This window comes from Lutjanus erythropterus, chromosome 2, assembly GCF_056507025.1.
Source record: "Lutjanus erythropterus isolate fLutEry1 chromosome 2, fLutEry1.hap2, whole genome shotgun sequence".
NCBI classification, from domain to species: domain Eukaryota; kingdom Metazoa; phylum Chordata; class Actinopteri; order Lutjaniformes; family Lutjanidae; genus Lutjanus; species Lutjanus erythropterus.
Window position 1 is genome coordinate 23,700,811 of NC_139318.1, and position 14,938 is coordinate 23,715,748.

The 14,938-nt window shown below is 38.0% G+C and overlaps 1 protein-coding gene across 1 annotated transcript in view; it reads right to left on the reverse strand.

The window, feature by feature from the left end:
• Nucleotides 1-6,629: 6,629 nt before the first annotated feature.
• LOC146331617 (guanine nucleotide-binding protein G(i) subunit alpha-2-like) overlaps nucleotides 6,630-14,938 on the reverse strand; it is a 73,530-nt gene continuing 65,221 nt past the window's right edge. Inside the window, exons 5-9 of the mRNA XM_084733573.1 lie at nucleotides 12,461-12,589; nucleotides 9,333-9,462; nucleotides 9,018-9,171; nucleotides 7,662-7,877; nucleotides 6,630-7,559 (exon numbers count right to left, since the gene is read on the reverse strand). Of these exons, the coding sequence (XP_084589699.1) occupies nucleotides 7,687-7,877; nucleotides 9,018-9,171; nucleotides 9,333-9,462; nucleotides 12,461-12,589 (604 nt within the window). The 3' untranslated portion in view covers nucleotides 6,630-7,559; nucleotides 7,662-7,686. The remainder of the gene's footprint in view (nucleotides 7,560-7,661; nucleotides 7,878-9,017; nucleotides 9,172-9,332; nucleotides 9,463-12,460; nucleotides 12,590-14,938) is intronic.

Genomic DNA, 14,938 nt, shown 5'->3' on the forward strand with positions numbered 1-14,938 from the left:
TGGGTAAAATATGATCATTAAAGGTCATGAAATGAGTGTTTGAGATCACTTTGAGTTTGTTTTGTGTCTTGATGTTTACATCTTTTTAAACTTATAATAAACTATCCTTATGGTAAATCAGCTGATGATGATATATTTAGAATATGGTATTTATAGGATTAAAGATTTGAGTCATTCTCTTACTACCAAACAAAAGTACATTTCCCCAAAGCCCAAGGTGACATCTTCAAATAGCTTGTTTTGCTGACTAACAATTCAAATATATTCAGCTGACAATCATAGAAAACCATCAAATATTCACATTGAAGGAGCTGGAATTAGTGAATCAGTTTGGCATTTGTATCCTGAAAAGATGACTTAAGCAACTGATGTATTTTCTGTTAACTGAATATACAGTTAATTGGCTAATTGTTGCAGCTCAATTATAATGCATTTGTGTGTGCAATCAAACCTTGTGAAACTGCAGGCAACTTTAAAAAAAAATTGTAGCACTTTATTTTGCACGATTGTTTTAAAATCACACTGCAAAAAACCCCCAAACCATCACACTGCTGTTTTAGCTGCAGATTAGTAAAAGCTTGCCCCACTGGTGGCTCATTGTAAATCACTGAATTAGAGTGCAAACAAACTGCCTAAATGTAAATGAAATAATCTGCAGCCTAATTGGGCATTAAGCCTGCGGCCCTGACAGTCATTTGGCACTCGACCTTCCATTCACACTTTTCAGTGAATGGGTGTTTATGCTAATCTGATGGGCTAAGTGGAATGCATCTGTTCATTACTGTTAGGGGGTGAATCCAGATCTGATGGCCCGCTGTTCAAGTGCAGATTCTCCGCAGTGAGTCCAACATTAGCATACAGGTACATGTGGCATGTCCTAACCTGCTCAACCAACTTGACCCAAAAACACCCAGTAAGTAAGATATAATACAACCTTTGATGTGATCATAGTATGAGCAAATCAAATACATTGAATGTCTATAGCCAGAGGCCCCCAGGTAGTTCCTTTCTATAACACTCTCTTCATCTGATGCTTTTAGGGAGATTTATGAAGAAAATTAGCATGAGACATTTCCCAGTTGAACTCTCTGTCAAATCATCACATTCTTGCACATATTTTCATATAAGACCTCAATATAATTTACAGTAAAAAAAAAAATAGTCAGGGTGCAGTGTGCAGGCTCCTGACAACTGACAACTCCAGGCTTTCACCAACATTATGCTTCCAAAATAAAAACACCTTTTAGGATGGTGCCTCCAAAAGCTCCTCCACTCTAACATCCAGCAGCCCATACACTCCACACTATGCATTAAGTAATTACACTCGGCTGCTAATGGAAATGTGATTATTTCAATTTTCAGCATAGGCGGACCTTTAATTCTGAGCATGTCTGCTTTTCTGAACACCTAATGGATTTACTTATTATACAAGCTGGTACTTGAACACAGTCCATGCCCATTAATGTCACTAATGAATAGTTTACTCTCCTTCTTTACAATACTTGATTTTACAATCATACTGATGTTTTGTTGTCAGTTTTCTCTTGACATAACAGCCATAAATATTTTTGTGGTGATGGACATTAAGTCAAAGCACTTACGTAACCCACGAAACACAAACACACTCCTGCATCACTAAATCTAGTCTGAGTCCAGTCTTAGTATTTTTGTTCTGTTGTGTTTAAGCCCTCATAGGACCAACATTGTCAAGATGTAGTTAGTAGTTGAAGCAGCAAATTTGATGTTTGTGTCTCATCTCTGTTGTTGGATGGGAATCATCGACATTCACAGATAATTATTCTATCTGTGGGTCATGGCTCGAATTTAGGGCAACATTTCAAAATAAAATGTCTGCTACAAACCTGTCAGTGTGCAGCAAACCTTTTGTGAGATGTTAACCTTCACTCTGAAAGCCTTTCTAATTTGAACACAACAGATTGAAGAGCCTCTGAAATGAGAGTCTCTCTGATGTAGACTTGCAGCGCCCTCTAGAGAAAGTTTAGAAGGCTTTTCCCCTCTTTTCTGTGCAGGATGGTAGCAGTATTTATATTTTTGGCTAGATCCACATTTTTCTAATATTCCATTTTCATTTGTTATTATTCATACATATCATTCATATATACTTAATATAATATATAACATTTTATATTGATTTTATAGTTTGTATGTCTCTTCATTGTTGCTGCTCTTTGTCTCAAGTATTTTCATGTGAAATCTGTGTTAATGCCTTTAAGCTGAAAGGAGCAGAATCTTGTCTTGGTAGCACAGTTCACTGTGACACAGACTGACTCACAGTTACACTGGGAGGATTTCTTTCTAGTAGAAAGAAAGTAATTCTGATAGATTCCACTGCAGAAAGAAAGTAGTTCCTATATGCGACTGCTTAAAACAAGGTCTGTGGATTATCTTGAGTGATCAGGTCAGAAAGGATGATCTGGAAAGGGAGACACTGATTTTGACTTTTTCAAAAATTTGTTTTTGTGTGTGTGCTTTGAGCAACACAAGCTCAATGTGTCATTTAGTCATATTATATTGGAGAGACAACAGACATCTCTCATCTCAATATCTCCAAAATTCACACCAAAAAATGTAATTGGTATAAGTAGCACTAAGGGCCAGGGGGAAAATATGTATTTTTGATTCTAGAGTGAACTGTCCCTTTAAAAGTAAGACAGCGGTTTTAATAAGCTTGTTCAGTTAAGAACAGCTGACACATCTAGTTGTCAGCTGGGAAAGGTTTATCGTAACATCAAAACTGGTGCACCTATATAGTCTCATTATGATTTGCTTTAAATACACAAAGCATTAGCAGTAACACATCTGTCATGTCAGACTGGATATCAAAAGTGAGCAAGTCTTATAAATGTCTCCATAGGAATGTACTGTATATTTACAGTATGTATAAATAAGGGTATAAAGGCCATATGTTATTGACGTTGCCATAACATCTGTCAAGTATATTGGTTCTCTGTGGGTCATCTGTACAGCTCATAAGAATGTCAACATTCACTGTTATGGGAGCTGACAGCTTCTTTTCAGTTTTGTTTTACAGTTTATGCATGTTTATTTAAGTATGTAAACATGCATATAGAAGGCCTCCATCATTATGTGTCTACACTTATTTATTCACTCATCAGTCCTCATCTGACTGAGTGACATGTCCCTCTGTCCATGTCTCAGTCTTTTTAGTGTGTTGTAACAACCTAACTCAAAAGTATTTCACAAACAAGGGAGACCACACATAGTCTTTAAAGCGCAATGCTTTAATGAAGTAACGACATACAAATACTTCATTATTGTACTTGAGTATATTTTTCAGGTATCAATACTTCACTTGAGCCAGCCAACCCTGAGGCTGTCACGTTATGTCGTTTGGGGGAATTTTTGCCTTTATTCAAAGGTAGATAGAATAAATGACAGGGACTGACAAGGGAGAGACATGGAATACTGACACACAACAGACATTACTGACTGGAACTGTATAGGTTATATGTGTTAACCTTTAGGGCACCTCAACAACCATTCTCAGATATATTCAATGTCCAGGTGAGCACAACAGCCAGGAGTTACGTTTACTCATTTATTTGGTTATCAGAGAAAGAAAAGATAACTCATGAAGTAAATAATCATGTTTGCCTCAGTGTACATTTAGCTGTGGTAACTGCATATGGCTATGATCATACATGTGAATGAGAACATACATGAACCACCACTGTGCAAACTTTTACTCCAGTAATATGACATGTCAGCTGATTTTCTTTTCTTTTTATTAGTGATTTTGTATTCAACAGAATTGTTCTTTTTGCATGCAGAAATTATAGTTCATTTTCTAAAGAACATGTGAGCTCCAGGGAGTGTTTCATTAACATTGTATTGTCCTTGTAAGGCTGTAAGTTTCTCTCTTGTATGTCTTTGCAGTTCTATGTAGTTTGCCGTCACTTGTTCTTAATCGTCTCAGTAGGATTATCACTATTCTGAAGGGCATCTGCAGATGATTGGCAGGATGAGTCGAGGGGAGGGTTGGTGCACTGGGAGCCATTAAGCTAATACAAGCATTAATTAGTGCTGTTATCTGTGTGACACTGATAACACCATGACGGCCTCTAACTTACTTCACATGCTCCTGAATCCAGACATGACAGGTTGAAGCATACGGTAACTTGATATTTATAATTACTGGTAGTAATTCTTGATGTCTACTGTTGTCTTCAGATAATTCATCCCATCTTTACATGCATTTTTACTTATCTAATGAACGTGTCTGGATATAGATCACATTTAAATTCATGGTGTAAATGGGGTCAACTGATTAAGACAATGAATACTAGTTTCATTAATAGACTGTCCATTGTCTGTCCTCGTCATTCTTCTCTCGAGTGTTGGTATTTTTCTGTCTTTATGATACAACCTAGAGATGTCTGAGACTACTGAGATGAGTATGGACAACACTGACATGAATTTGTCTCTCTCAGTCTTTTGTTCAACAGAGAATGACAACTACAGGTAGAGGGAAAGAAAACCTACAGTTCTGCATCTAAAAAAAATCAGTTGGTGACTTGATCTCTGCAGATCAGAGCATTATGTCTTTGTCGTCGTACTTTAAGTGTTGAGAAAAATCATACATAAAAGACCTGAGGTGAATGAGACTGACCAAGTGAGTAAAATTTAGCAGGTACTATGATGTGTAAAAATACTGCTTTGATAAACATTTGGTGTTATACTTCAAAGGTCCACTAGATGGGGCCACCGGGCATTTTTTAAAGACACGTCTCCAGTAGGAAGCTGGGGTTCAGTTCACCTACTATGAGTATGCTGACCAGGATGGATGAGTTACTCAGTAAGTGGAATAAGTAATAATGTTATTTCACTTATTACTTGGTATCAAAAGTAATAAGTTACAACACTTGTTATATTACTATATTACTTTTGTACCTTCTCATTGTGCTCCAGTTGACCTGTGATCCACTGAGCACCCAGAGAGCTTTTGTTGTTAGCTGTCCAGATGTGGGCTGTGGTGCTGAGATGCCATCACCACAGATTCTCTCAGGAGGAGCCAAACAAACTCAAATCAGTGAGACTGAATGACAAAACTCCCACCTGTGTAAAGCGTGTCTCTCCCTCATCCTCCGACCTTCATTTAGCTTTCTGAGTAGCAGCTGATGTGACCTGTCACATGTGCACGTCATCATAAGATAGCCTACCTTGGTCATTACATTACTGAGTAATGCATTACCCAACACTGATGACTGCATGATACTGAGTAATTATACTGAATATTCGTGCATCAGTGTGTATTTAAAATGAAAAAATCCAAAGCAAGAGTAATAACATTCTTCCTTTTAGAAATAAAAAGTTGAATTTATAAGCAGCATAAAACCTTTGAGCCTTACTTGGTCTGGTAGGAGCCGTAGCTTATGGTGGTTTATGTAAGTTAAGTTTAGACAGATATTAACCAACATAGACCTTCATCAGAGCAGCCATGTTGAGATGAGGGGTAGTCAAGCAAACACAGGTGTTACCAGTGATACTAATTAGCCCTTTTCAGCTGTTTGGGCCAAATGTCAGAGACCCACAATGAGTATCATTGGTAACACCTGTGTTTACTCTACACACACACATACACACACACACACACACACATACATACACATATATGCTGTGTATGTATATTTATGCATACTTTATATGCAATACTACATAGTTGTTGCTTGACAGTAGAAGAATTATGTTGCTCAGAATGACCCTGTATTCAAGAAATATCCAACAAACAAAACACTTGGAGTTTCAGGATGATGTTACCTTTTCAGCTCAACCAGCTGCGAGCATTAATTGGTTTAATGGGAAAAACAAAGTGCATCAAATGAGGAGTATATGACATTGTGCTTAGTCAACCCATGCGCAGTTGACACTGAGGACTAAGTTTGTTTTATTATGGCAACCAAACACCAGAGTGGTTTATTGCATAAGTTTGTTCATTCCTTTCTGGTTGAGAATGTAATGACTGAAACTGTCTGGTCCAGTAAAGAAATCCACGCATGAAACTGCCCACTGTTATAACATCCATACAGTTATTTTAATTGAGTAAAACGACCCCTTTTAAATGAAATTTTGTAGAAAGTAATCATTATTTGTAATCCCATTCCATTGTGTTTATGTTTGCAGTCTAACCCTCCTGTATCGTCAGTGTACTTGCACAGGAAGTCCACCACAGAAAAATTAAAGGGCAACTCCTTCTGTGTTCTTTTATGGATGTTTTAAATGGAAACTCCCACTCAGCCATTAGCAAAAAGCTCACATATTCACAGCGCCCATGCCCTCCTCTCCCTGTGCTGTAGCAAAGTCATCATGCAGAAACCTTCATCAGGTCACATGGGAAATACATATCACATATATACTCCATAATTTAAATGTTTGAATTTGAATACATGTGAAACAGTGCAGGGAAGCTCCAGAATTATATATATATATATATATATATATATATATATATATATATATATATATATATATATATATATATATATATATATATATATATAAAAACTCAAAAAATACTGGACCTGCCTTAAAACGATGTTGCAACAAATCATACAAGCAACAAAAAGGAGAGGAAAAACAATGTGCAAGAGTCAGGTGATCTCTACTTTTATTTAAATTAAATCATATAGGACTTTTAAAGCATTTTAATATTTACCAAAAACACTAACCTTTTTCTGAATTAGATTTTTGTCTCTCATTAATCATCACTATATATTCATAGGTGCTAGGCAGAAAATGGAAGAAAAAAAAAATATAGGCGCACAGTAGGTCAAACAGTACTGAAAAGCATATCTAGGAATCGGTTGTAAACAGAAGTCAAGGCACAAACATACTGCAACAGACATGGAAATGGTACTATAAAAAGTGAGAGAATGTTAGGTACACACATACTTTAAATATCAGTTAGAATTTTGCCATAATTTCCCCCTGCATGTGAAGCTTTTTTTTTTTTTCTCTTTTCAACATTTTAACATTTTTTATTTTGATTTTGTTGGAATGTTAGATAATTTGTGCAGATTACAGAGCTAATATTTGCCATGTTGAGTCATGCAGAACAATATACGGTTTGGCTATGAATGATGAACTTATGTAAACATTATAAAAAAAAAAAGCACTTTCCTTTATCAATCATATTTTATGTCCATGCCTGTGCTCCATCTCTTAAAAAATAAGCGTCATGTGATTAAAAGTTTAATAATTTGCACATCAGAATTTCTAAAAGTAAAATGGATGCATTTATATAAAAAAGTTTTCCTTTGCTCCTCTAGTAATTGAAAATAAAGAAGAAAAAAAAAGAACAAAAATACAATAATAAATGTTGATTTTTGTGGTCATAGCCCAAAGAGTTAACAATACGAGTGACTGGATCAGCAATCGTTGAAATTCCACAAGGCTGGTCGGGTTTTTCAGTCTCTTAGGTGTCTTTATAAAAAGCAGATCAAAGCAGAAATCGTGGTTGGCCAGTGCAGTCATTCATGATGTATGTATATTCCTCTAGTCACCGGAACTGTTCAAGTAATCTAATGAAGAACAAAAACACACAAACGAATCAGTCATTTCAAGCAGGCTTCAGTTTGTGACTTCCTCTAGATCTGAATCATTTTCTGAGTCTCTAAACTCACCTTGACTCTTCCTTAGGCGTGTGTTTTAGAAGAGGCCACAGTCCTTCAGGTTGTTCTTGATGATGACGTCGGTGACGGCATCAAACACAAACTGCACGTTCTTGGTGTCGGTGGCGCAGGTGAAGTGGGTGTAGATTTCCTTGGTGTCCTTCTTCTTGTTCAGATCCTCAAATTTGGTCTGGATGTAAGCCTGGGCCTCCTCGTATTTGTTGGGGCCTGAGGGACAGAGAGCGTTGGACACGGTTAGGCAAGCGGATCACACGGTTTCTAAATGGTTTGGACTCATTTCTTCAGTTCCTTGAATAATTTTCTTCATAATACTGAAGTCATCATGTCTAATGTTGCTGAGCCTCAGTTTGTGCTCTCCTTGTATTCTGGTCTTGCCCTCTTGGACTGACTGCGTTGGACCAATTTTCACTAGTTTACGTCTTTTTATGTCTCTGAGCTGCAGAATTCACTGCCTCTGGAGAATAGAAAGGAAAACTCTCGCTGTATTTTAAAAAAGGAAAGTAAAGACCTATCTTTTTAATCTGGCTTTTAATGTGGAGTAATGTTACAGCCTTAGTTTTCAAGTTTTAATCACTGGCTTTTTTTTAACATTATTTTTATCCCTCTATTAACTTTATATATTGATGTTTAATATTTTGGTGTTTTATTGTTATTTTTATTCTTGCAAAACTTTTATTTATTGTTGCATATCTTGTTTTTAACTCTAACCCTTTTGTTTGTGTAACTGTGAAGCACGGTGGTCTGCATGTGTGTACAGTCTGGTAGCTGTTCTCCACAGGTAGGTGATAACTCTTCTGTAGTGCATGATGAGATGTATTAGAGTTATGAATGCATTAGGTAGCTAAGGATGATCCAAGGTTGTCTGTCAGCATTATATGGCTAACTTGTCAAGCCACTTAGCAAGCATTCAGAACTCAAACATTTAATTTATGCCTGCGTTTAAAATGAGAGTCATTTATATATAAATCCTGAAAAACATTTGTGAATCGTTCTGTGTTCATTCATTAACATTAAGACTGAGCTCATTCCATAAATAAAGTGTCGATATATTTATTATGTTATGCAAAAAGAGGAATCATTTCTGGCAACCTGAATTAGGAAATAGTTGCAAATAAAGAAATGTTTCAAGCAAATTTTTCATTTAATAACAGGTGCTTATCTCTGTGGTTTGAATTTAATGGTAATACATGATATATACAAAGCAGTAAAATTCAACTGGAAACAAGTGAAAAGATCACTCCTTATTGACAAAATATCTTACTTGCACTAAAAAGTTTGAATTTCATACTGAAGTTTGCATTATAAAAAGTGAACAGAAGTGTTTGTATTGATAAGCTCAGACTGTACCAGTGTACTCAGGGAAGCAGATGGTCAGGGGGCTGTGGGCGATCTTCTCCTCAAACAGGTCCTTCTTGTTGAGGAACAGGATGATGGACGTCTCTGTGAACCACTTGTTGTTGCAGATCGAGTCAAACAGCTTCATGCTCTCATGCATCCGGTTCTGGGTGGGACGGGCACAAATGTGGAGATAAAAGGATTATTAGAGAGCACAACTAGGGCACATAAAGGAAATGAGTTCACTGAAAACCCTAACCTCCCTCCCCAGTTAAATCACCCTGGGAATGGGCTCTACTGTAAAAACGCATGCGAAGCTTAACTCACCATCTCCTCGTCCTCGGCCAGGACCAGGTCGTAAGCGCTCATGGCTACACAGAAGATAATGGCCGTGACTCCCTCAAAGCAGTGGATCCACTTCTTCCTCTCTGACCGCTGGCCTCCAACATCAAACATCCTGCACACAGACACACAGTGTAAACACGCTGTTTTTATGAGAGAGAGGATGGGAGTAGAGGCAGGAGAAATGACACTTTTTTTTGCACTGACAGACAAGCAAAGCAGCTTCAAGGTCTCCCTCTGGAGAGGTGTGTGTACTCTGTCCCCCTCTCCAGTGAATACATTTCTGCCTCTTCCTCTCTTCAGGGCAGGGTGTTCGCTGCACAGGCCTTGTCATTTTCCTGGCATTTGTTGGCATTTTAGTTCAGCGCAGTTGCTGTGGTAACAGGTGGCCTTAAGACAGGGTGAAGCATTGTCTACTCCACTGTAAAACCTGCTCACTCTATGGCCAACGTGATTGAAACTGTCCTGATGAGCCTACTTCAGCCATAGACTGGAAAATAAGTCCAGCAACTCCCCCCAAAAATTCTATTTTTCTGTACATTCATACTGTATAATATTTGGATAGTATAATGCACATACTTTCACATAATGCAAATTTATATTCTACTCGTCAATTTTGTTACAATTCTGTGTGGATCAATAAAGTCTCTCTGATTCTGATAGAGGACATAAATCAGAGAACCCGTTTGTTTCGCTACAGGTTTTGGATTGTTTGTTTTATTGCTACACTGGTAACGTATTTAGAATATCTACTCCAACAGAAATTAAAATTAAAAACTTTTGTTTAATTAAGTTGGATGTTTATACAAAGGTAATGGTAGCTATGGTAGATAATAGCAGCTTGGAATTTATTGCACAATTCTTCAGCTTTATTCAGAACATCTTTAATGTTATGAAAATGTATAAGAAATGAATGAAATGTTAGATGGGTATGTGGATCCCTAATTCAATAAAAAGTGAACTTAAAAACAATTAGAAAAACAACAACCAGGCAGCTTTCAGACAGGCTGACACATGGTGGTGGCAGATTTTTCATTAACATCCTACATGACTTATTCATGAAGATCGAGGGTAGCTGGATGGATGAGAGAGGACGGACAGTGTTGGACTGAAGATTTTCTCCACTGACCCAGAGTGGCACGCTCTAGCCGTGGCACTTTGTTCGTCCTGCTAAGCAGTTTTCACTTTCCAGAATTTGGTTCATTAGTGCAGAAGTTTGAGTCTAGTGGACGGACAGCCCGGCTTTAGGCTGAGTAAGCAGGGCTCATTATAACAGTGACACACTTTCAACTGTTTACCTCAACAGTGCACAAGCCCGTCTCCAGCACTGCTTACATAAGCTAAATATATCACAGCAGCACAGCGCTGAGGAGGTGCTGTAGGTAAACATGTGCTGGTAGGATTTGATTTATGTCTCCCATAAAGAAATAAAGTAAATCAAGACACAAATAGGAGACTTAAATATGACACACGGACACACAGCAGGCGCAGAGGCAGCCGCACACACATTTCCACTGCCTTGATGAAGCTGCTTAAGTCTGACTGAAAGCCTTGATCTTTGATATTTTACCAAAAATGACCTGTGTTGTTCCTGCTTTAGCAGTGACTGACTAATGTCTCCATCACATTTAAATTACAGTGCATTTATGTGTGGTTTGAACCTTCGTATTTCATTATCACAATGAGGAATATACCATCATCAGAACACATAAGCACAGTGACATTTACACTGCAAAAACAAGACAATTTCTGAGAAGTATGGCTCAAGACTGGAATTCAAAAGCGCATATTAAGGGGTAATGGTGAGTTTGTATTCTGTAACGCATATTTTCATTATTATTATGTGTAATCCTGCTGTGATAACCATGCAGTCACTAATAACCCACACATGTGCTATTGTTTGTGTGCGATAATAATCTGTTTCCCCTCTTTTGTGTGTGTATGTGAGCAATACATTTGAAGTCCCCACTGTAAAAGTATTGAGTGGGATGAGCTGTTTGGGTTTAAGACATCTTAAACTGCTGTTGCTGAAATGAGATGGCAACTTCACAACAACTCCACAAATCGGAAAAACAAATATTTTCCTTTCTGTGAACTTTATTAACTTTCCAAAAAGGGGAAAAATTGTGCGCTGGTGAACACCCATAACCAACTCTTTCAGTACAAACATAAGTGCATGACTCATAAGCATACATACTGATTAATTGTGCTCTGTTGGCAAAATCCTTAAGTGACTGTTGTTATTGTCAAAACACAGACAAATACTCAGCAACAACAGTTTGGTTTTTATGGAGTTTTGATTGCTTTCACATAAAGTTTAAAGTCTAAGTAGTATTATCTCCAAATAACAGCAGAGCATTGAGAAAGTCTTGAGGATCAAAATGGGTTTTTACTGCTTTTCTAATGACATCTACTGCTCTCTTTGACATTTATAAACATGGTTATTGTGTAAATACTCACAAGCTAAATGTTTCAGGCAACCATCTGAACAGTTCTATGGAAGCCTGTTTCTGCTAATGTGATGAAATGAAAAAGATGCTGAAAGTCATTAAAGTGAGAAACTTTCCCAGAACGATGACTCAGACTCTCAAAACAATGATTTAATTGATCTAAAAATGACTTTCTTATCTTAAAATAGTGCCTTATTTCAAAGTAATGAAAACATTATTTTTAGACACTAAGTCAATATTTCTAGGTACTAGCTAATTATTTAAGATACTAGAGTAACTTTTTAACTCAATATTTTGAGAAAGCTTCTCATTATAATGACTTACAGGATCTTTTTCTTTTTCATCACATTCGGGGAAATGCGCCTCCATACAATTCAAACTAAAATGTATTGATCAATTTTAGGTAATGAGCACGAGCCTCATCAAATGCTGTCAGTGGTATATTAGCAGAGACAGGTGTTAATGCAGTCACGATTGGACCACATCTGTTATCAAATACAGCACTGACCGAGTCTGTAAATTGAAAGTTTATGGCTGTTTGCAGGTGAAATTAAAGGCTGAGCTGCACAATATAAACAGCTGCATCTTTATCAGTTTTATGAGTATTTCCCAAACTGAGCTTCAGCAGTTGATGAAAAAAAAGATGTAAAAGCGGGAACTTACTTGAAGTGCAGGTCCTTGAAGGTGAAATGTGTTTCCACAATGCCGGTGGTCTTCACTCGGGTCCGCAGCACGTCTTGTTGTGTGGGGATGTAATCTGGCTTGGCTATCCTCTCCAGGTCATTTAGGTAGCTGAAGGGAACACACACACAAACAATATCAAATTAGGAGCGCTGCACTATAACCTCACAGAGAGAGAAAGATATTGAGCTGTTATGTTGATGTGAGGCACAAGAGAAGGTTGTTTCAGGTCTCTTCTGTTCCTTCACACGGACATGAGAAGAACAGGAGGGCCTCATGCTGGCAGCAAGTTGTGTTAACCTCAGTTACAAATGAATGTAACTTGTGGCATGTAACAAATCGTTATAAAGTTTTCAGAAAGTCTTTACAAATAATACTTAAAGCTTCCTCTAAAACACCATAGACAACCTAAAGTCAGTAAAATAGGTAAAAGCATGGTGGTGAACAGTTCTGGTAGCTGTTAGCTGTTAAATCTTCTTTGTCAACAGTGATAAAATGTTGTTATACGCTCAGTGACGTAAAGACTAAATCCTGCCTATGGACACTGAGATGCTTTTCTCTTCATATCCACACACAAAAGTCAGTGACTTGGGTTGAAATCCACTCATATACTGTGATAAGAGACATCAAAAAGTGCAGACAGCGAGGGCACAGCACCCAAAATATTACTCGTAAATAATAAATAATACACTCTTTCTATTTCTCCATCTTCTCTTAGCTGGAAAAAAGTGCCTGGATAGTTTTGATGCACTTCAATTTAATGTGTTGACATTCTGCTTCTGCATATTTTGTATTGTTTTGAATCTATTTAGAAGAAGCAGTGTGTGTGTGTGTGTGTGTGTGTGTGTGTGTGTGTGTGTGTGCGTGTGAGCATTTGTGCGTGAAAACATGGCCAAATAAAGCAATCTGACTTTTCAGGCCAGCATGCCTAAAGCCTGATAAAAGCTCTAAATTCAGACCACAAACAACTTTTACACATATAATGTTACCATGGGTAACACTCAAAAGTATTTTCTGTCAATATTTCAACATCATATTCAACTGCATAAAAAAAGGACTGTATTGTGTAACAAAGTGTTGAGTGTAATCCCGTACAAGCCACAGGCTGGGTGTAGATATTAGCGGCTCCGCACCACTACTTCACGCTGCGTGTTTGACAGTTTAATCATAATCCTGCTTCCCCACAGAGGTTTAGGCTGCTTTTGTAGTCCACACATCAGATATTGTAACACTGCTTGATTTGGCCATTGGGCTCATAAGCCTTGAAGATTAATTGAATTTGGTCAGCTTACACTCTAATAAGAAAGGGTACTCAACTGCTGTGTGACGGAGCATTGTCAGTAGAAATATAATGGTCATTTTTATGAGGATTTACAGTTATCAGATACCTACTGTGGAACAATAGATAAGTGTAAAGCATTATGCAAGGTGAGTCCATTACAACTTCATACACACGTGTGAAAAGAGTGTGTTGAACCTCAAATACAGGAGAAAACCGCTTACAGTGATCACGTCTGTCCAGATCACTTTAGGCGGATGACTATTAGAATTAGGCTACTTTTTTCCTCCTTTATCTTTATTTCTCATGCTGTTACGACCCCCAAGTTGGGCTAGGGGATGAGGGGTGTAACACACAACAATTTAACCGGGAGAAAAAGGAAGAAGGGAGAACTGAGACAAAGGTGTAAACAAAAGTTCTTTTATTTCCAAATTAAGTGTGAAATTAACTTAGCAAATTAAGTAAAACAAAACGGTTAACTTAGCCTACTAAATGAAAACAACACACACACACACACAGATATACACACACACAAAAGACAACGAGTGTTTTTGCCAGCTGGAGGAGCCAGCAAAGCACATGGGATCACCCCCGAACGAGTGCCTTTGCTAACCGTGTGGGCTAGTAAAGGACATGGTACACAAACACAAGAGCTGACTTCGCTAGCTGGGAGAGCTAGCAAAGCACATAACACAAACTACTAGCACTCTAGCCTGCCCCTGCAGCACTAGTCTGCCGAAACACGGACCTCCATCTGCCGAACGGCCCACTGGCACTGAAATACAGACTTCTGTCTGCCGAATGGCCCACAGGCCCTGACTGGCTGCACTCTCCAGGTTTTTAAGCACCAGGTCCTGATTGCAGAGCAGCTGCACCTGATGCCAATCACTGCAACCTGCAAGGGGGTGAGGGGCAGAACCTGGGCACAGGAGAGCACAGCACCACACAGACACTGTGGCACGTAACACATGCAGATTACCATCTGCAGCTGAGTTACCGATGGCTGTTTTATCAGTGTGTGAATGTAGACATGTAGATGTAAACTGAGTTGATGTTAAACTAAAAAAGTGCTATATAAAATGGAGTCTATTAGTTTTCCATTGTCTCCCTGGCTATGGGTAATGCCATCTTGTGCTGATGGCATCATTTGGAGCCAGAGTCTACACAGTTGGGGTTAGGGT